Here is a 22555-nt window from a genome sequence, read left to right on the forward strand (position 1 = left end):
TTTGTTAATTGTAAAATGTTTGGTCTTAAACTGTACTGCATTTCCATGTAGTATGTGGAAAATTCAGGCTGTTACTTGGTAATGGGAACCTCAATATTTTACAAATTTTTTAAATGATTGAAGTCTTCTTTTTTTTTTTTTTGACTGGCCAATTTCATTTCAATGACCTAGGCTAGATGTTGTTTTTTTTTTCAAGATAGTAGTTGATTCGGACAAGACCATAGGAAGGAAGAGAAGAAAAAGAAAATCATTTATCCCATGTGAAAGCTTTTACAACCACTTTGCCAGTTCATGTCACTATTTTAATATCGGAATGTGAACCAAAGAGTCTTTTTACATATCTTTCGTATTGCTACTGAATACAGCCAGATTTATATACGGAAGAGTGCTTGGTTGTTTTTTTTTTTGTTTTGTTTTGGCTTTAAAAACAAGCAAAAAGGAAAGCTTAAAAAAATAAAAGATGTTGGTAGTGCTCTCCACATACACATTCCCTTTAAAATGTAGTTTTGAAAGTGGAGTGGAGGGGCTGGCTCCTTTACCTGCTGTGTTCCCGCTGGGCCCACCCCACCCCTCTCCAGCCAGCACAGTGGCTGTTGTTGTAAGAAACTGTGTCATACTGGCTCCATTTGCACCTGAACTCTGTGCTCATTTTTTGCAAGATCCATTTCCAGAAAGTCTTCAGGTATGTCCTCTAAAGTCTTCCCACGATGGCTCACTACCTTTGTTTCACCTGAATGAGGACGCTGGCACAGTCCCACCTTACACGGTCTCACCAGGGCGAGGCACACAGCAGCCAGGGCCATGCCAGCTGCGCAGGAGTAGAAGGCCCTGCTGTAGATCTTACTGTGGTCCACCAACAAACCTGGAAGACAGCATGGCACCTGTTAGCAGCGTCCTTCCTAGACATAAGCCCTCTCACCCAGGCGGCCATCACATTCAGAAGCCTCTCTGTTTCATGGCCTTCCCTGTTTTCTTTTGTGTTTCTAAAGAAAAATGGGTGTTGGCCAGGTACAGTGGCTCAAGCCTGTAATCCCAGCACTTTGGGAGGCTGAGGTGGGCGGATCACAATGTCAGGAGTTTGAGACCAGTCTGGCCAGTATGGTGAAAACCCATCTCTACTAAAAATAGAAAAATTAGCTGGGCGTGGTGGTGCACGCCTGTACTCTCAACTACTCAGGAGGCTGAGGCAGGAGAATCGCTTGAACCTGGAGGCAGAGGTTGCAGTGAGCTGAGATCATGCCATTGCACTAGGTGACAGAGCAAAGACTCCATCTCAAAAAAAAAAAGAAAGAAAAAGAAAAATGGATGTGAAAGACAGAAATCTTGGCTAGACTGGAGAGGAGAAAGAGACAAACAATATACTTGCTCTTCTTGGGCTAAGTCTCTCCTACCAGAGAATCTGAAACCTGGGACATTTAGATGCACACTTATTTAAAAAGGTAATATTCTTCAGTAGGAAGGAACTGTATTTTTTCACTTGAGTTCACTTTAGGTTTTTTTTTTTTTTCTTTTTTTGAGATGGAGTTTTATTCTTGTCACCCTGGCTGGAGTGCAATGGTGCAATCTTGGCTCACTGCAACCTCTGCCTCCCGGGTTCAAGTGGTTCTCCCACCTCAGCCTCCCAGATGGCTGGGATTACAGGTGCCTGCCACCATGCCTGGCTACTTTTTGTATTTTTAGTAGAGAAGGGGTTTTGCCATGTTGGTCAGGCTGGTCTGGAACTCCTGACCTCAAGTGATCCACCCGCCTCAGCCTCCCAAAGTATTGAGATTACAGACGTGAGCCATTGCTCTTGGTCCACTTTAGGTATCTGTTAACAGGGGGTAAGATTTCTAATCACAAACACTTTAAAAACCTATTTTGGGATCTAAGATATGAAACATACCTATGTCCCTCCTACAAGGAAATATTCTGTACAAATCAATTAGGTATTTACAGAATGCTGCGATCAATCCCCAGATACCTTTCCTCAGAAGGGAACATGACTTACAAGAAGCCTGTTCTATGATTCCAAAAGTCAGGTGGGCTATGAAGGTGATAAATCCATGAGTTCCTGTCTAGCATGCGAGAAGGCAAGGTGATGGAAAAGGCCTGCGCCAATCTGGACTACAGGCACAACTTCCAGTCTTGATTCGACCACTAATTTACCATATGAGCTTTGACTTACATTCTTTGGCCTTCAGTTTCCCCATATTTAAATTAAGAGGGCTGGCTCAGGTAATCCCTAATCCCTGACAGCTCTAAAATTCAATGGAAGTATAAAAATAGCAGTAAGTTTTTATATGGCTTCAACGGGAAGCTAGCACAATTCCTAAGGGAAAGTAGACAAGCATTTGTATTTTGCGGATTTAAATTACCTGCAAGGGGCGGTCCAGCCAGTCCTGATATGCTCTGGATGAAGATGTAGACCCCAGCTGCAGAAGACATCTTCTCAATGCCCACGACATCGTCTTCGGCAAGCAGTGGAATGTGGGTTCCTCCTATTGTTCCAACCATAAACCCAAAAAATATGCTACAGGACATTAGACCCCAGAATTCAGTAGCAAAAGTGAAGGCAAACAGAGACACAGTCAGTAAGATGACACAGATGAGCTCAATGTAAATCTTACGAATGGGCTCCCTGTTGAGGACAAAGCCAGCTCCGATCCTCCCGAAAACTTCTGCGATGGCCATCGTAGATAATAAAAAAGCAGCGCGGTCCTGGTCGATGCCCAGACTAATGCCCAAAGGAATGATGTACAAGGAAGGTGCGAAGAATCCCAGTGTTGCAAAGAGACCAAATAATGCATAACAAATAAAACTTTTCTCTTTCAAAATGGAGAAGTCTAATAGCGGGGCTTTCTTGTCACTTGGCTTGGGGCTGGCCTTCACCAGGACCTGTTGCATGTCAGCCTTCAGCTCCAGCTCTGTGTTAGTGTGGCTAGGCACATTTTTAGGTGAGGTAGTTAGTTCTACTCCTGAGTCAATGGAGTCTATTGAGGTTCGTGTTTTCTCATTTTCAAGCATATACTGCGCTTCTTTCCGATTTTCCTGGACGACTACTTTTGGTGACTCTGGTCCTCTGATGATGATTGGTCTGAGCAGTGCTCCGAAGACGACAATGTTTAACTGTAGTAGGCCCACGAAGAGGAGGCTGTATCTCCAGCCAATGTTCTCCTTCAGAGCCATGATTGCTTGAGTCGGCAGGAGTGAAGAAGAAATAAAATCTAAGGTCAATAATGGACTCAAGACCCAGGAGAAACGATCAAGAAGAAATAGGGACCTAGATTTCATTATAAGTTTTGTGGAAATTTATTATACTCAGCAGTATGAATGTACTCCATCTGTTTTTTCTTTTATTTTGTTTTGTTTTGTTTTGTTTTGTTGAGATGGATTCTTGCTCTGTTGCCCAAGCTAGAGTGCAGTGGCGTGATCTTGGCTCACTGCAACCTCTACATCCTGGGTTCAAGCAATTTTTCTCAGCCTCCCAAGTAGCTGGGATTACAGGCATGTGGTACCATGCCCAGCTGTTTTTTATGTTTTAAGTAGAGACAGGGTTTCACCATGTTGGCCAGGCTGTTCTCGAACTCCTGACCTCAGGTGATTCGCCCACCTCAGCCTCCCAGAGTGCTGGGATTACAGGCGTGAGCCACCAAGCCTGGCTCAAGATTTTGTTTTGAGATGATCGCCACACAGATAAGAAGGCTGTCTTGGGAGAAGTGTTCAGTTAGCAATACTCCCACCTCGGATAAACCTCACTGGCTACGATACTGCCACTGCACAAAGTAGAAGGCTGTCTTTATTAGCATAATCTAAATCCACATTGAATGTAGCTCTTTTGAAAAAGGAGAGGACATGACAGGTGTTTGATTTGCAAACAGTTGCAAATCATTAGAGTATTCTGGAATGCATGTGTCCAGAAAGCCCTACCATTGCAGATGTGCCCAGTTAGGAATTCAAACCTATTATGAAGGTGGTCTGAACTCCTCAAGTGTGGGTTAGGGAGGACAGATCCTAAAAATGAGCTGGAGAAGAGATGGTAAATAACCTCTCCCTATGCACACACTTAAAGTCATCCATACTGTTGGCAAAAATTGCTGTAGCAAGACCGTCTGAGCGGGGTCCCTCACCACATTAACACTTAGATTATCGTAGTCCACCTACCGGGCGCGAAAGCAAACACGGCGAAACATTCTCCTGTGGAAGCAGCTGCAGTGACGATGGAACGTCTTTTGCCAAAATATTGTGACAGGATGGTTACAGTTGGGAGAAAACTAAAGCAGTATCCCAAACCTGTGGAGGAAAAGTCACAGAAGCCAGTGAGACCCACATACTGCCAGAGACTGGAAGGAAGCATTCAGAGGTCTGGGATTGCCGGTTTTCCTTTTAATCTATGTTCTGGGAGCTAAGTAATTCATTCTGCACAAAGGTGATGTTGCAAAGAAAAATGGGCTCCATGAAAGGTCTGAATAAACTGCAGTGGTTGTTTTGGGATATAAACACTTCTTTTCTCAAATATATATAATTCACAATGGATGAAACTATTATTGCATGAAATTTTATATAAGATTTGTATCTAGAAAGAAATAAGTCATTTCATATGTGCAGATACATAGGAAAAATTTAGTCTGCAAATCTTAACTACTCTGTGTGTGTATCTATTATCTATAAGGAATATATGGCCTCCTTGTACTGTTCATTTCACTTTATTTTTTTTTACACACAGGGTCTCGCTCTGTTGCCCAGGCTGGAGTGCAGTGGCATGATCACAGCTCACTGGAGCCTTGACCTCCCAGGCTCAAGTGATCCTCCCACCTCAGCCTCCAAAGTAGCTGGGATCACAGGCACACACCATAATACCTAGCTAGTTTTTTAGTTTTTGTAGAGAAGGGGTCTCCCTATGTTGCCCAGGTTGGTCTCAAATTCCTGGGCTCAAGCAATCCTCCTGTTTCAGCCTTCCAAAGTGCTGGAATTATAGGTGTGACCCACCATGATGGCTACTCCTTTTAAATGGAAAGAGGTTTTCTTAGGCTCCCAAGAATAAGTCTAGCATGCTGCACTTCCCCTTCAGCCCTGGATACTTAGACACTGATCTGAGAAATACTGGCTACAGAAATTCATCTTACTTTGTAAAAGTGACATCTTTTGCCTGCAAATACAGCACAAGAGAAGTTATCATCATCATTGGTGAAGATCAAACAAAAACTCGGTCCCCTGAAGTCCGTATTGCTCAGTTCAAAACTACTGATCTGAGACACTGTTCATGTTAAATAAAAAAAAAAAAAAAAAAAAAGAAAGAGAAAGAGAGTTTGGCTTTAATTTCCTCTTTCCCCTTCCTTATTCTTCCTTATTCTTCCCCTTCCTTATTCTTCCCCTTCCTTATTCTTCCTTATTCTTCTCAGAACTAGTTCTAGAGAACTTCTGAGCCAAAGAGGAACACTTACCAGAGATGATGCCAATGGCGACATACATATGAGAAACTTCTTGTGAGAATGAGGCGGCCACCATCCCAGTGCTGACAAGCAGACCCCCCAGCATCACCACCAGACGGTGTCCGAAACAGTTGCTCAGGACTGTGGCGAGGGGAGCTGCCGAGAAAGAACAGAAAGTGGTATTTTAACAAACAGAGGCTTTAGGGTTACTTCCATACATAAGACTCCTTCCTCTACATCTTGCATATGGAGAGATGATGTCAAATATAAATACAGCTGGGTGTGGTGGCTCCTATCTGTAATCCTAGCACTTTGGGAGGCTGAGAAGGAGGATCACTGGAGCCCAGGAGTTTGAGAACAGCCTGGACAACATGGTGAAACCCTGTCTCTACAAAAAATAAAAAAATTAGCCAGGCACGGTGGTGAGCACCTGTAGTCGCAGCTACTCAGGAGGCAGAGGTGGGAGGATCACTTGAGCCCTGGAGGCAGAGGATACAGTGAGCCAGGACTGCACCACTGCACTCCATACTGGGTGACAGAGTGAGACCCTGTCTCAAGAAAAAAACAAAGCCAAACCATAATACATTTCATGCGAAGTCAGTGCAGGAATTATTTTATTATTTGTTCAAATTCGACACGATTTGTCAGGCTCCTGAAAGAAAGCCAGAGTAACAGTGTAAAACTTTTATCTATATTTTTAGATGACTCTGACTCACCATGAGCATCTATAAAATTAGATATGTATTTAATTTATGTTATTCTATGATAAAAATTGGTTTTCCTATGATTGCTTGAATCATTATTTTTTCTCTACTCTAATGCTTTGGATTCTTTTTCAAAAGCTCCATTTGGGGTCAGATTCTAGTTAGTTTCTTTATAGGATGAAAGAATGTGAACATTCAGTTATGCACTCCTGAAGGAGAATTGCTATGGGATAGATAATTGAAAGTGAATCATCACTTGCTTAGCTTCTATAAGCTGTATCCCCTGGGACATTTAAATCTGGCAAATCGGGCCGGGCTCGGTGGCTCATGCCTATAATCCCAGCACTTTGGGAGGCCGAGGCGAGTGGATCACGAGGTCGAGAGATCGAGACCATCCTGGTCAACATGGTGAAACCCCGTCTCTACTAATAATACAAAAACTTAGCTGGGCATGGTGGCGCGTGCCTGTAGTCCCAGCTACTCAGGAGGCTGAGGCAGGAGAATTGCTTGAACCCAGGAGGCGGAGGTTGTGGTGAGCCGAGATCATGCCACTGCACTCCAGCCTGGGTAACAAGAGCGAAACTCTGTCTCAAAATAAAATAAAATAAAATAAAAAAGTCTGGCAAATTAGTTTCCTAGTTATAGGTTACTTAATATTAACTTGAGAACACTGACATAAGTGAGCCATTGAGAGTTGGGTCGAAAAATAACACGATAGAAGAGGCAGTGGGAAAAAAGGATTCCATTTTCTGGCGTTAGTCCGTGTGTGCCTACTATGTTAACTATTAGAATACAAAGTAATCTTGGACGTAGCTCACAATAAAAGCACACTCATCATTTTGAGCCAGGATGTTGGCTCAAAGCATTAACAACTAGAATAATAGCCTTTGGAAGAATTATCTTCTGGTATAATAGTATTAAGTGGAAATTTTGTATTGACTACATTTTTATTTTTGGTTATAAAAGACCTAAAACTTAAGCTTTGGGATTTTCTTTTTATTTAGATTGCCAAATATAACATTTTAGTCCTAATTCATTTAAATTATCTTTCTAAGCAGGTAATTAAGAAGTTTTCCACAATTTAAAAATTAAGTTATCTTAATACTTATTAAAAAAAATTTTTTTTTGAGCTGGAGTTTCTCTATTGTTGCCCAGGCTGGAGTGCAATGGCATGATCTCGGCTCACTGCAACCTCCGCCTCCCAGGTTCAAGCGATTCTCTTGCCTCAGCCTCCCGAAGAGCTGGGACTACAGGCATCTGCCACCATGCCTGGCTAATTTTTGTATCTTCAGTAGAGATGGGGTTTCACCATGTTGGCCAGGCTGGTCTCAAACTTCTGACCTTGTGATCCGCCCACTTCAGCCTCCCAAAGTGCTGGGATTACAGGCGTGAGCCACCACTCCTGGCTGCAACTTTTCAAGTGATTCTCATGCCTCAGCCTCCCAACTGGCTGGAACTACAGGTGCGAGCCACCATGCCTGGCTAATTTTTTTTAAATTTTCAGTAGAGATGGGGTTTTGCCAAGTTGGCCAGCCTGGTCTTGAACTCCTGACCTCAAGTGATCCACCCACCTCAGCCTCCCAAAGTCCTGGGATTACAGGTGTGAGCCACCATGCCCAGGCATCAGCAACTTTCTGATATTGCTTCTAGACAGTGAGTATATCCTCACCTCCTGACAAAAGGGGGTTGACTGCTCTCCTCAAAGGAATCTACAGAATCCTAAGAGAGTGCAGACAGCAGATGTTTAATACATGTGTGTTAAATTGAAGGCTGTCATGGCTGGCAAATAAGGCTTTTTCCTTCAGTGCCTTTTTTTTTTTTTTTTGAGACGGAGTTTCACTCTTGTTACCCAGGCTGGAGTGCAATGGCGCGATCTCAGCTCACCGCAACCTCCGCCTCCTGGGTTCAGGCAATTCTCCTGCCTCAGTCTCCTGAGTAGCTGGGATTACAGGCACACGCCACCATGCCCAGCTAATTTTTTGTATTTTTAGTAGAGACGGGGTTTCACCATGTTGACCAGGATGGTCTCGCTCTCTTGACCTTGTGATCCACCCGCCTTGGCCTCCCAAAGTGCTGGGATTACAGGCTTGAGCCACCGCGCCCGGCCCTTCAGTGCCTTTTATTTCTTGCCAATCCTCAATGCTCTGAAATCCCTGTTAGTTGAGGCTAGGAGGGACCAACTATCATATAAGGGAATGAATGCATCAATCACACCAACTACCATTACCTAGGTAGGCAAATTAAAAAGGGTCTGCACTTTTAGGTAGGCTGAGAGATGTACTAACCTGAAAAGGTTAAGACAAACACACAGATTGAGATTATCCATGAGATTCTGCTGTTGGATTCATTAAAACTGTCCATTAAGTCATTAAAGAAGACACCAAATGTCTTGATGATGCCGTAGGTGAAGACTTCAATGAAGAAAAATGAAACAGCTACCGCCCAGCCCCATCCTCCATCAGGCACTTGAGTATACACGTTGGCTTTGGAACAAAGCTTTAGTTTATTTTGGGTCATTCTTAATCTGAAATAAAAAGTTAAAAAACAATTCAGATCAATAGCATGAGGGTTGATGATTCTCATACTCTTTAGCAAACATGACAGATAAGAACTACTTATCCCATTTCTTAGGTTGTTGAATCTATCTTCTATCTATCTATCTATCTATCTATTTTCTGAGACAAAGTCTTGCTCTGCCACCCAGGCTAGAGTGCAGTGGCACGATCTCAGCTCACTGCAACCTCTACCTCCCAGATTCAAGTGATTCTCCTGCCTTAGCCTCCCAAGTAGCGGGGAGTACAGGTGTGCACCACCATGCCTGGCTAATTTTTTTTTTTTTTTTTTTTTTGAGATGGAGTCTCGCTGTGTTGCCAGGCTGCAGTGCAGTTGCATGATCTCAGCCCACTGCAACCTCTGCCTCCTGGGTTCAAGCAATTTTCCTACCTCAGCCTCCTAAGTAGCTGGGATTACAGGCACCCACCCCCACGTCCCCACTAATTTTTGTATTTTTAGTAGAGATGGGGGTTTCACCATGTTGGCTAGTCTAGTCTTGAACTCCTGACCTCAAGTGATACACCTGCCTTGGCCTCCCAAAGTGCTGAGATTATAGGCGTGAGCCACCACACCCGACTGGTATTGAATATTTCAATCATGTACAAGTAGTATAAACCCTCTGGATAATTTTATGCATATATACATATACACAAATCTTGTTATTGCATATGGGACCCCCTAAAAAGAAAGTTAAATGTGAAAGACAAATAGACATGAAGAACCAGGGCAGAATATTTAGAAGCATATTGGAGGACACTGAATGGCCTCCAGACCAAGTATTAATGCGAACCTTGAAGGAGTCAACTTAGGCCAAAAAAGACTGCACTGACCATAAGGAATGCTGATCAGAAATAAAGCCTAGAAAATGGAGGCTGACGGGCATGGTGGTGGGCACCTGTAGTCCCAGCTACTCAGGAGGTGGAGGCAGGAGAATTGCTTGAACCCAGAAGGCAGAGGTTGCAGTGAGCTGAGAGTGAGACTCCATCTCAATAACAACAACAACAAAAACAAAACAAAAAAAAAAAAAAAAAAAAGAAAAGAAAAGAAAACGGAGGCTGAAGAGCAAACATTAGCTGTGCATGCAGCAGCTTCCACCGAGTGTCTGTGATACCATATGCATCTCTGCTTGATATCCCTGGACACTGCGATCACCCAGCTAACTTTCGTTCCCCCCATTTCCCACTCAGTAAGCAATATTCCGATTATGATTTGGTGTCCTATGTGGAGGTACCTACACAGACGAGAGTGCCACTATAAATCAAAATGTGGGCATTCTGTCTTCTGGGAGTTCGTTAAGCAGGAGTAATTTCCTCAAAGTTGACCACCCCTTGGTGTAGTAGGAATTGAATTTCCAAGTACATGATGATACTCTAGAATATGGTGTCTAAAGAAGGTACTAATACACAAATCATCTGGGCACCAATTAACTGGGTTACCTCTGACCTCACTGTGCCTCTCTATTCAAACTGTAACAAACATCAGAACAAGCAAACCTGTAGCTAAACACCACTAAGAAGACACTGACATTGACATTGGTTTAGCTTAAGTCTCCTGGATTGGTCTCTAGCACATGAATACTATCTTTTTCAAAGTCTCTGTAATTACATATACTTTGAAACAGTCTTTTTTTTTTAAGATGGGGTTTCACCAAGATGGCCTGGCTGGTCTTGGTCTTGAACTCCTGACCTCAGGTGATCCACCCACCTCCGTCTCCCAAGATGCTAGGATTACAGGCATGAGCCACCGTGCCCGGCCAGTCATGTGTATTTTTAGCCTAACTAAAAATCAATGATACATGGTCTTAGAGTTCTTAATGGAAACCAACAACCTCAAGTTTAAAAATTCTTTACATATGACCCAAAGCAATCTACAGGGTGGATTCCTATCAAAATCCCAATGACATTCTTCACAGAAATAGAAAACAAAAATCCTAAAATTTGTTTAGAACCACAAAAGATCCTAAAGCCATTCTGAAAAAAAGAACAAAGCTAGAGGCATCATACTAACAGACCTCAAAATATATAACACTACAGTAATCAAAACAGCGTGGTACTGGCATAAGAACAGACACACTGACCAAAGGAACAGAAGAGAGAACACTGAAACTAATCCATATATCTACAGCCAACTGATTTTTGGCAAAGTGCCAAAGATGTTCATGGGAGAAAGTTTAGTCTCTTCAATAAATGGCAATTTGAAAACTGGTTATCAATACAAAGAATGAAACTAGACCCACACCTTTCACCCTATACAACAATCAACTCAATCAAAATGGATCAAAGACTTAAATATAAGACCTGAAACTATAAAACTACCAGAAGAAAATATAGGGGAAACGCTTTAGGACATTTGAGGAAAGATTTTTATGAATAAGACTGAAAGAACACACGCGACAAAAATAAACAAATGGGATTATATTAAGTTAAACAGATTCTGCATAGCAAAGGAAACGTATCAACAGAGTGATACGGGGCAAGGTGGCTCAGGCCTATAGTCCCAGCACTTTAGAAGGCCAAGGTGGGTGGATTGCCTGCGCTCAGGAGTTCGAGACAAGCCTGAGCAACATGGTGAGACCCTGTCTTCACTGAAAATACAAAAAATTAGCCAGGCATGGTGGCACACACCTGTAGTCCCAGCTACTTGGGAAGCTGAGGGACAAGGATCGTTGGAAGCCAGGAGGTGGACGTTGTAGTGAGCTGAGGTCATGCAGCTTGACAGAGGGAGACTCTGTCTCCAAAAAAAAAAAAAAAAAAAGAGTGAAGGCTGGGCACAGTGGCTCACATCTGTAATCCCAGCACTCTGGGAAGCCAAGGTGGGTGGATCAAGACCAGGAGTTCAAGACCAGCTCGGCCAAGATGGTAAAACCCCATCTGTACTAAAAATACAAAAAATTAGCCGGCCATGGTGGTGGGCATCTGTAATCCCAGATACTCAAGAGACTGAGGCAGAGAACTGCTTGAACTCAGGGGACAGGGAGATAGAGGTCGCAGTGAGCCAAGATCACGCCACTCCACTGCAGTCTGGGTGACAGAGCAAGACTGTGTCTCAAAAAAAAAAAAAAAAAAAAAAGAGTGAAAAGACAACCCACAGAAGGATAGAAAATATTTGCAGACTATTCATCTGACAGGGGATTCCTATCCAGAATATACGAGGAACTCAAACATCTTAACGGAAAAAAACAAACACACAACGCCCTAAAAACCTGATTTAAAAATGGGTGGATAATCTGAACAGACATTTCTCAAAAGAAGACATACAAACAGCCAACAAATATAAAATGCTCAACATCACGAATCATTAAGGAAATGGAAATCAAAACCACAGCGAGGTATCATCTCACCCCATTTGGGATGGCAATTAGCAGAAGACAGAAGGTAACAAACGCTGGCAAGGATTTGGAGAAAAGAACCGTTATACACTGTGGGTGGGAATATAAACTAATACAGCCAACATGAGAACAGTATGGAGGTTCCTCAAAAAACTACAAATAGGGCCAGGCACGGTGGCTCACACCTGTAGTCCCAGCACTTCGGGAGGCCGAGGCCGGTGGATCACCTGAGGTCAGGAATTTGCAACCAGCCTGGCCCACATGGTGAAACCCCATCTCTACTAAAAATTAAAAAAAAAAAAAAAAAAAAAATTCTCCGGGCATGATGGCATATGCTTGTAGTCCCAGCTACTGGGGAGGCTGAGGCAGGAGAACTGCTTGAACCCAGGAGGCAGAGGTTGCAGTGAGCTGAGATTGTGCCACTGCCCTCCAGCCTGGGTGACAGTGCGAGACTCCATCTCAAAAAAAAAAAAAAAAAAAGAAAAAGAAATTATTGGGGTGTGGTGGCACATACCTGTAGTCCTAGCAATTTGGGAGGCTAAGGTGGGAGAACTGCTTGAGGCTGGAAGCTCGAGGTTGCAGCGAGCAGTGACACACCACTCCACTCCGGTCTATGTGACAAGAGTAAGTAAGACCCTGTCTAAATTTTTTTTTTAAAGTTGGCAGGCATGGTGGCTCATGCATGTAATCCCATCACTTTGGGAGGTTAAGGTGGGTGGATCCCTGGAGGTAGGGAGTTCAAGACAAGCCTGGCCAACATGGCAAAACCCTGTCTTTACTAAAAATACAAAAATTAACTGGGCGTGGTCATGTGAGGCTGTAATCCCAGCTACCCAGGAGGCTGAGGCACAAGAATCACTTGAGCCTAGGAGGCGGAGGTTGCAGTGACCCGAGGTCATACCACTGTACTCCAGCCTGGGCAACAGAGTGAGACTCTGTCTTTAAAAAAAAAAAAAAAGAAAGAAAGAAAAAAGAGGCCAGGTGTGGTGGCTCAGGCCTGTAATCCCAGCACTTTGGGAGGTTGAGGTGGGTGGATCACTTGAGGTAGTTTGAGACCAGCCTGGCCCACGTGGTAAAACCCAGTCTCTACTAAAAATACAAAAATTAGTGGGGGCATGGTGGTACTTGCCTATAATCCCAGCTACTGAGAAGGCTGAGGCAGGAGAATCACTTGAACCTGGGAGGCAGGATTAGATTGTGAGTCACTGCACCCAGCCTACTCAGACTTTTTCAATGGCTTTCCTCTCTCTGAAGGATAAAATCCACTCATTAAGGACAGGTTTGGTGACTCACACCTGTAATCCTAGCACTTTGGGAGGGTGAGGCGGGTGGATCACCTGAGGTCAGGAGTTTGAGACCAGCCTGCCCAACATGGTGAAACCCCATCTCTACTAAAGATACAAAAATTAGCTGGGCATGGTGGCACATGCCTGTAGTCCCAGGTACTCAGGAGGCTGAGGCAGGAGAATCGCTTGAACCTGGGAGGTGGAGGTTGCGGTGGGAGCAGCCTGGGAGCTGAGATTGTGCCACTGCACTCCAGCTTGGGTGAGAGAGCGAGACTTCATCTCAAAAAAAAAAGAAAGAAAAAAAGAAAAAATATCCACTCATTAGTCTGACTTTGTACAACCCCATGCCCCCGGACCCTGCCTGTACCTTGTACACAGCTTGTGTTTATTTTTGAAACAAAATACCTATCAAGTGCCAGGTCCTCTGCTTTCACGGTACAGACACTACAGTGAGAAGGCCAAGAGATGGTCTCTGCTCCACGGACTGAAATGTTTGCTGATGATAATTCTAAGGAAAATTAATGCATCTGAAACACATCCTACTGAAATGATTCATCCACAGCCTGCCAGAGTTCAGCACATTTTTGACAAGTAGTCAGGACTCAGTGGGTACTACGTCCAAGGTCAAATTGGTACAATTGTTCTAACCCAGAAAGGTGCCCAGAAGGTCTGAAGAGTTTCAGTGGACGGCTCAGGACAACCTTGAAACAAAATGTATAGTGATAAAATTTGATAAAGGCCCTAGACAGATGTGGAGTGCAGTGGCACAATCATAGCTCACTGCAGCCTCAAAACTCCTGGGCTCTTGGCATGTCCAAGAACTGAAAAAAAAAGAAAAAAAGATTAAAAAACAAAACAAAACAAAAAAAAACCTCCTGGGCTCGGGCTGGGCGCCCTGGCTGACACCTGTAACCCCAGCACTTTGGGAGGCTGAGGTGGGTGGACTGCCTAAGGGCAGGAATTCAAGATCAGCTCGACCAACAGGGTGAAACCCTGTCTCCACTAAAAATAAAAAAAATTCGTGTGCGCCTGTAGTCCCCGCTACTTAGGAGGCTGAGGTGGAAGAATTGCTTGAACCCAGGAGGCAGAGGTTGCAGTGAGCAGAGACTGTGCCACTGCACTCCAGCCTGGGTGACAAGAGTGACAAACGGTTTCTCCGTTTCAGAAAAACAGAAACAATAAAACTGGGCTCCAGTGACCCACCACATCAGCCTCTTGCATGTCTGGGACTATAGCTGTGTGCCACCATGCCTGGCTAAGTTTTAATTTTTATTTTTTATAGAGACAGGGTCTCACTCTGTGGACGTGGATTCCATTTAGATGAGTGGGACGGATGCAGTTTTTGTATGAGCTGAGATGACCTGCCGTCATCAGCAGGCTCTGTCCGGCCAGCACTGACGCTCTGGCGCTAGCTGCTGCCTTCCTCTCTTCCCTTACACGTGCAAAACGGATGGGGTTAGGATCAATCTGTAACCTCCAAACGGAGTTAGAATTACTGAATGTTAAAGCTGAAGGGGAAATCTGAGCTCATCTTGTTCAATTTCTCTTCGTAAAATCTTACTCATTTTGCAAAATAGGAAAACTGAGCCTTAAGAGGTGAAGGGACCTGACTGAAATAGTCCAGTGTTGAATCTCTTGCCTGTCCAGGGCTCCCACTATACAAGCCTACAGGAAAGCATTTTATTTTATTTATTTTTTCCTGCATAATTTATATAAAGAATTTATTCATTTTATTTTGAGATGGAGTCTTGCACTGTCACCCAGGCTGGAGTGCAGTGGCGTGATCTTGGCTCACTGTAACCTCTGCCTCCCAGGTTCAAGCAATTCTCCCCCCTCAGCCTCGTGAGATGCTGGGATTACAGGCACCCACCACCATGCCCGGCTAATTTTTGTGTTTTTAGTCGAGACATAGTGCCTGGCCCCTCCCTGGCATTTAAAATGCTCTCCAGGCTGGGTGCAGTGGCACATGCCTGTAATCCCAGTACCTGGGAGGCCGATGGGCAGATCACTTGAGGTCAAGAGTTGGAGAACAGCCTGGCCAACATGGCGAAACCCCATCTCTACTATAAATACAAAAAATCTGGCTGGGCATGGTGGCAGGCACCCATAACCCCAGCTACTTGGGAGGCTGCGGTAGGAGAATCGCTTGAATCCAGGAGTTAGAGGTTGCAGTAAGCCAAGATTGCCCCACTGCACTCCAACCTGGGCAACAAGAGCAAGAATCCATCTCAAAGAAAAAAAAAAAAAAAAAAAAAGCCAGAGAAGGAAGCATTTCACATAGAGATTGTGAAGAAACTTTTTTTCCCAAAGAGAAAAGCTCACTTGATCTCCATGTGTAAAGAAGTCTGTGAACTGTTTTGCCATTTACCTGTGTGACCTTGAGAAAGTCACTTCACCTCTCTGAGCTGAGTTTCTCATTAGTCAAATGGGAGGCTGGCCTGGTGAATCACCCTTAACAGCTGATACTTTTGCATTTAGTACTGAATTCTATTAATCATCTGATGGCTCAGGTGAAGCCTGGTGGCCCAAGGAAACTGAGCTAGGAGAAAGTATAAACGTTAGATGGTTCCTGCAAACATAAGTGTAAAGTAGCTAGCTGGTCATTGCTTAGCTCTATTCTATGATAGCTGCTTCGAAGATGGTGGACTTTACTTTTTTTTTTTCCTATTCTGTTTTTGTTTTTTGAGACAGAGTTTTGCTCTTGTTGCACAGGCTGGAGTACAATGGCATGATCTTGGCTCACTGCGAACCTCTGCCTCCCGGGCTCAAATTGATCCTGCCTTAGCCTCCTGAGATTTTTAAATAAAGAGATTTGTTTTTTAAAAATACCTATTTTTTTAAAAAAAATAGAGATTACAGGCACCCGCCACCATGCCCAGCTAATTTTGTCTTTTTAATAGAGATGGAGTTTCATCATGTTGGTAAGGCAGGTCTCGAACTCCTGACGTCAGGTGATCTACCTGCCTTGGCCTCTGAAAGTGCTGGGATTACAGGCGTGAGCCACCATGCTGGCATTCTTTCTTTTGGAGAGTTTCACTCTTGTTGCCCAGGCTGGAGTACAATGATGTGATCTTGGCTCACTGCAACCTCCACCTCCCAGGTTCAAGTGATTCTCCTGCCTCAGCCTCCCAAGTAGCTGGGATTACAGGGATGCACCACCACGCCCAGCTAATTTTGTATTTTTAGTAGAGACAGGGTTTCTCCATATTGGTCAGGCTGATCTCGAACTCCTGACCTTCAAGTGACCCACCCGCCTCAGCCTCCTGATGTGCTGGGATTACAGGCATGAGCCTCTGCACCCAGCCTCTTTCTTCTTTTTAAATAGAGATAGGGTCTCCCTATGTTGCCTCAGCTGGTCTGGAACTCCTGGGCTCAGTCGATTCTCCTGCCTCCCAAAGTGATTTCTCCTGCCTCCCAAAGTGATGGGATTAAAGGTGTGAGCCACCTCACGTGGCCAGATGGTGGACTGTTTATTTTTCTTTTCGTTTCCTTTCTGAGCCCCTGGTGGGTAGTTAATTCCTTTGCTTTTTTTTTTTTTTAAAAAAAAAAAAACAAAAAAAAAACCAAAAAACTCTGCTTTATGTCTGTGCTATTCTACTCTAGCTAGAGCCACATACAACTTTTACCTGCATTCTTGAATTTTTGGACAGAAGCTTTCTTTTCTTTTTATAACTGAGATCTCCATCAAGGAAAGACCCTGAACCCAGCCCTACCCCAAGGTTTATGCCTTTATCATCCTAAAGCATTCTATGTCCTATCATATTCGGCTTTTAAGATAAGACCACAATATAAAGTAATAACAGGATAACCTAGTTTCTAAACCTTCCTAGGTGATTAAGGTCTGCATTTTGCATTTAGGATTGCACAGAGAAGGTACTTACAGGGCAGTTATCAGCTCTTTCCCGACCCAATCTCTGGCTCAGCCCTTGGCACATAGTATGTGCTCAATAAAAGTTCACTAAACAAAGTATGCGTTTTGGGGAAACTGTTGGTATTTCAGAGTACCTAAAGTAATGCACAGATACTCATGCCTTATCAAACTGAGTCATAAGGGGAGGAAGTGCTTGGTTGCAGAATAAACCCCTTCCTGGACTCCTTTCTTTTTTTTCCATTCCTTCAGCAGAAGGCCAAACTGTCTACCTCTGCAAACAACGCAACTGAGGCCTGAATTTTGAACTCATTTATGTAGAAGCCTCTATAAGTTCCAGGATATGAAAGTTTATCTGTCCACTTTGGTTCTGTGGCCATGTGATTTTATCCCTCCTAGGTAGGGACATTTTTCAGCTGTGTGGGAATCTAACTGGTGAGGCAAGCTGAGTTATCCTGCCAATCGACCCCTGCTTTACAGATGACGGAATCTGGGCAGATCGCTTCTTCATTTTTCAATGTCAATGTAAAATCAAGGTAAATGTAAAAAAGGGAGTTGAACTAGACTCTGACGAACTTAGATCTCTTCCTGCCTTAAGAGCCTATACTTCTGTGATAGCCTTTGACCCTCACTTGCTTTAATCCTTCTAAACCCTTTGAAGGCAAGGCCCAAGAGCTGGTCTTCTTAAAGCTCATAGGCCATATTTGTTCATTTCTGTTTACCATTAACTGGCTCTGCAATGTTATGGAGACCACTGAATCCCGAACTTCTATCATCTATAAAGCACGGGTTGTCAGGGCAGTCTCTCAAGCCTTTTACAACTCTACAATTCTGAATGGGGGCTCCTGGCAGCCATCTTCCCTTCACCCTAGTGTTCTTCTGGAGGAAGTACAATGACAAAATCCACAGGCAGTTTCGAGGATTTCCTAGTAGCATGTGGTTAAGTGTCCCCTTAACTAAATGGGTATTGGCTGGGTGTGGTAGCTCGCGCCTGTAATCCCAGCAATTAGGGAGGCTGAGGCAGTCGGATTGCTTAAGCCCAGGGGTTTGAGAGCAACCCCAGGAACATAGTGACCCTATCACTACAAAAAAAAAAAAAAAAAAAAAAAAATTAAAAATGAGGTGGGAGGATTGCTTGAACCCAGGAGGTTGAGGCTGCAGTGAGCAGTGATCACACTACTGCACTCCCATGATGGGAGTGAGACCCTGCCTCTAAACAAATAAATAAGTGAGTATCTTGCCAAAGGCTTGAAAATCTGCTATCCTTGGGAATTTCACTATGATTTAATTTGTTGAGAGAAGATCTGGCCTGAGGGCATGCAAAAATTGGATTATTGTAGACCATCAGAGTGTTATTCTAGGGTTAGTTCAGAGCAAGTTTCAAAATGCAGGCTCTGGAAGGAAATGGGATGGCTACTGGTGTAGGCAGACCCCCAGCGAACGAACTGTGGATTTCTTTTCCTCTTAAAGGCGTAGCCTGGAGAACGGCTTTGACAAGTTGTTTCTGGCCCAAGTTGTCAAAACCAGTCTGTATTCGGCTAAAGTTCATTTGCATCCTCTATTTTAAAAAAATTCCCAGCCTAACCTGGATGGCTGCCTCACGATGTTTGAATCACCGGCTACAACCGAGTCACCATTTTGTAAGACTATGGTGTTGAAACCTGAAACCCTACTTTAAGTGTCCTCCTCAGGAGTTCCACTGAGGAAAGTCCCTTTTTGGAAACCACAGAAGGAAAACTCAAGAGTTAGGGGTACTCATTAAGCTGGAAGGAGCTTTTCCACTTGGCTGCATTGTTTATTTACATACTGCAAGTTCCTATCTTGGACACCCTTCCTTTCCTTATGAGAAGAGGTGTTTCTATTATATCATCTGACTGGGTGTATTGCTGACCCCAAAAATGCCACGTAACGGTGCTTGGGACATGGGGCGATGCATCGTTTAGAGATTTCAGCATAGGCACTTGGCATGCTTTTTCTTCCCTTTCTTTTCTTTCTTTTCTTTTCTTTCTTTTTTTTTTTTTTAACAAACAAGACACCTACCTTACCATGATTTGCAAAAACAATCAGATCACTGAGAAATCTCATTCCCAGTGTAGAAACCATCTCCTTCGAGAAGGAGCTGGCACGAAGTGTCTAACCGTGCAAACAAAACCGGCTTCCAGGTTGACAAGTTGAAATTGCTCTTCCCCAGTTGGCTCCGGGAAGCTTTTTCTAAGGCTGACGCCCCCCGTGCTTGCTGACATTTTATAGACGCCGCCTAACAAACTTCTATGACCTGTCTTGCTAGGGTTGGGAGAATAAAAAGACGACAACAACCTGGAAGGAAATAACCCATTTCCTCTGCAAAACCATCTTCCCTTGCTACAGAACTGCTCGGCGACATCAGCGCTTCCCCGCGGTTTGTAGCCCGGGGAACCTTGAAGTTGCGCGGGACCCGCCGTCAGCCGCTGACAGTTGTGACCGTCCAGGTGGAAATCCCTGCCGGGAAATCCCTTCCTTCCATCAAGGGGGCAAATGGTGGCCGCCCCAGGGAGTGCTGTGTTTAGGGGTCGGGGGAGGCAGGGAGCCCCACTTTCCCTCGCGCTACCTCAGTGGCCGCCCTGCGTGCGCGCGCCAGCCTGGTGAAGGAAGGTACCTCTGACATTTCGCTCCTGCGACGCGCAGGCAACTTCATGCGGAAAATTCGCGGAGGGGCTGAGCCCGGAGCCCCCGACTCGCCCGACGTCCCGGAGCCCCCAACCCGGGGCGGGGGGCACTCAAAGGCCATGCGTGCCTTTAGGTATCTTCCGGGACCCAACTGTACCAGGGTCACGGACATTCAACTCTCAGCTACCCACACAGGCGAGAGCGCGTCATCCCGGTGGCCCTGGGCATTCCTAACTGTCAGAGCGAATATTTTTGGGAATAACCTCTCCAAAATGTGAAGATGTTCAGTGGTCTCCTCCGCCTCCCATCCCCAAAAAAGGCCCCAACACATATTTTTAAAAAAACAATCCACACCCCACAATCAAACTTTTAAACATGTAAAATAATAAACCAACTCACCAAGTTAGAAGGGAAGAGAATAAACCCCAAAAGGCTCCCAATAAGGCGGAGGCTTGGCCTCCCCCTCCTTATAAGCCGCTCGGTAACATGAGAAAAGGATTAACCCCTTAGGGGGCGGCCCCGACTGTAGCGCAAGTTGGCTCCGGCTGCCGAGGCCGGAGCGCCCGGGCCCTCCACCCACTCCCGCGACTCGGGCACAGGAGCCACACCCTCCCCCCGCCCCCCCACCCCGGCCGCCTGCGCCCCGGGCCGTGCGTGCTGCCGCCCGCGCCCCGGCCCCGCGTCGCTGCCTAGCTCTTATCCTATACCGGCTGCAGCCGGTCTCCGCCGGCCTCGGGGGCGCGCCGCCGCGGACCATGTGCTGCGAGCGCCGAGCGCAGCCAAGGAGGGGGCCGGCCTGGCGCGCGCGCGCCGGCCCACGTGGACCCGGGCCGCGCCGGGCGCGCGCCCGCCCGCCTGCCGCCTGGGCTGGGGGTCACGGAAGGTAACCGCGTCGCGGTCCGCGGCCGGGCCGCCCCCGCCAGCGCCGCCGGGGTCCTTGGCACAACGCCTGGATCTCTTAACCCGGGCGCGCCTCTGCGCGCGTGACCCGCCCAGACCCCGGAGCTTTGCTGCAACCCTAGTAGGAGCGCGAGTGTGCAGGGGCGTTGGGGGCGCCTGCACCCTGTCTCGGAGCCCCACGGCTAGGCGCCCGCGTGCCGGTACCCCTTCCCAACCCCGGGGGCCTTCCCAGTGAGCCCACTGCCCAGTCCAGTCCGCGCTCTGAGGATTTAGGGATTTAGCGGGGAGGGGGAACGCGCGCGCCGGGGCTGGTCCCGCGCGGCGCTCGCGGCTGCGGCGGCTCCGCGCCCTCCCCGAGCAGAACAGGTTCCTTCCAGTTTGGGTGTGAGCGGCGCGCGCGGCGCTTGAGTTCCTCCTGCAGCGCCCACTTCCCCCAATTTCGTCAACTCGCGCACCCCCACAGTTCCCCTTCCGGCGGTGGGGAGGGAGTGCCGCAGTGGGCCTCAGGGAGAGAGCAGCCAGGCCGCTGCGGGTGCCTTGCGTCCCCGCGTTTGCTGCACCGGCAGCGGCGGCAGCAACAGCATCCGCGTTGCGCGAAAGGAATGTGAGCAGCCGGGCTGAGTCAGCATCCCCGGCCCGGGGCGCGCGCGCACCCTCCAGGCAGAGGCGGCTCGGCACAGGTGCAGCGCTCCCATACCCGCGGGGAGCCTTCTGTAGAGGGCCTGAAGGTTTAGAGAGTCCGTGCCCCTCATCCCGAAGTCCCCGACCCCAAGGTCACTGTGAACTAAGCCGATGATGCACGGGAAACCTCATTTAGGAGCTCCTCATGGGGACAAACAATGTGTCAGATCCTAGACATTTCAGAGCCTGCGGGGGCGCAAACTTAGCTTCTCGGTCTCTACCTCACATCCCGAGGGCAAATTTGGAAACTGCTCGGAAGCAAAGGCCATGTTATTCGCCTTGCTCTGCAGACTTTGGCGCCGGCTGCTGCCTTCACTGGGGTTCGGAGAATGTGATTCTGATGTCAGAAACTCAAGAGAGCAGAGTTGGGGAGTGCGTGCACTGAGGGTCGCCACCGGGAGGAGTCGGTGATCTAAATTTTAATAAAAATTCTTCCTTGCTCGCCGATTTTCTCTCACCATTTTGGGATAGGCTCTCCTGGGCTAAGTGCCGTCCTTTGCTGTTGACAAGCTCTGGTTGTGTAAGTGGGAAGAAGAATCGTTGGTCCAGGGTGCCCGGTACGGCCAGTACTGTACAGCCAGGGGGCCGCTGAATACCTTTGCAACCTTGTAAGCATAATTTAACTTCATCGAGCGTTCATTTCTCCACATCTGTAAAATGGGGATTAAGGTGGTATTCCGAGAATTGGAGGGTTTAATTTATGGTACTTGTCAGGTGCGGATCGCAGTGACTCGCATTTGGTAAGGCCTCAGTACCCATTAGCTCCTGCTGCTGTTACGATTTATGCTTTACCAAGGCCAATTAATTGCTGACTCCACACTCCGTGTGAGAGAGCCTTTTTTGAGTTCTTCTTCAAAGAATCCACATATAATGATATTTAGAAACTGATTTGAACACTTCATGCTAATGCAGGGCTGCCTGTAAGATGATCTTTGATATTTAGGATCTTACACTTTAATATTTAGGACCTGTTATTGTACTCGGGATGGAAATGTGTGTAACACGACAGCATATGACAGCATATTCTGTACATCTTAGGAGCCTAAAGGTGCAGGCTGCCATTTATAACTGAGTGACTCAAAACAAGTCATGTAAAATCTCTGTACTTCAGCCTCTTGATTTTAAAAATTACACAAATTACGCCTTAAAGCCTTAGGAGTGAATACATGATTGGAAAA

General features: G+C 46.0%; 2 protein-coding genes and 1 pseudogene across 8 annotated transcripts in view; 1 reads left to right on the forward strand and 2 right to left on the reverse strand.

Moving 5' to 3' along the window:
• The window catches only part of ARSG (arylsulfatase G), a 146281-nt gene that overhangs the window by 9736 nt on the left and 113990 nt on the right, over window positions 1–22555 (forward strand). The window contains exon 1 of one of the 6 annotated variants that reach the window (XM_039476887.2): window positions 20606–20679. The exons of the other annotated variants lie outside the window; for them this stretch is intronic. The gene's annotated coding sequence lies outside the window, so the exon portion shown is untranslated. Of the gene's footprint in view, window positions 1–20605; window positions 20680–22555 lie in introns of those variants that run through there. 6 annotated transcript variants of the gene reach the window in all.
• Window positions 169–20396, reverse strand: SLC16A6 (solute carrier family 16 member 6). Of its 2 annotated transcripts, XM_003931796.4 has the most exons (6): window positions 20196–20396; window positions 8401–8639; window positions 5424–5567; window positions 4144–4272; window positions 2358–3173; window positions 169–862 (listed from the first exon to the last, which is right to left on the reverse strand). In XM_003931796.4, exons 2-6 carry the CDS (start codon window positions 8630–8632, stop codon window positions 612–614), a joined length of 1572 nt encoding a protein of 523 aa, XP_003931845.1. In that variant the 5' UTR covers window positions 8633–8639; window positions 20196–20396; the 3' UTR covers window positions 169–611. The 2 variants fall into 2 exon arrangements, with proteins under 2 accessions (XP_003931845.1, XP_074244984.1); XM_074388883.1 differs by lacking the exon at window positions 20196–20396 and having other exon boundaries at window positions 8401–12420.
• On the reverse strand, window positions 3643–3767 carry LOC120366947 (U4 spliceosomal RNA; annotated as a pseudogene).

This window comes from Saimiri boliviensis, chromosome 17 (genome assembly GCF_048565385.1).
Source record: "Saimiri boliviensis isolate mSaiBol1 chromosome 17, mSaiBol1.pri, whole genome shotgun sequence".
Classification (NCBI taxonomy): domain Eukaryota; kingdom Metazoa; phylum Chordata; class Mammalia; order Primates; family Cebidae; genus Saimiri; species Saimiri boliviensis.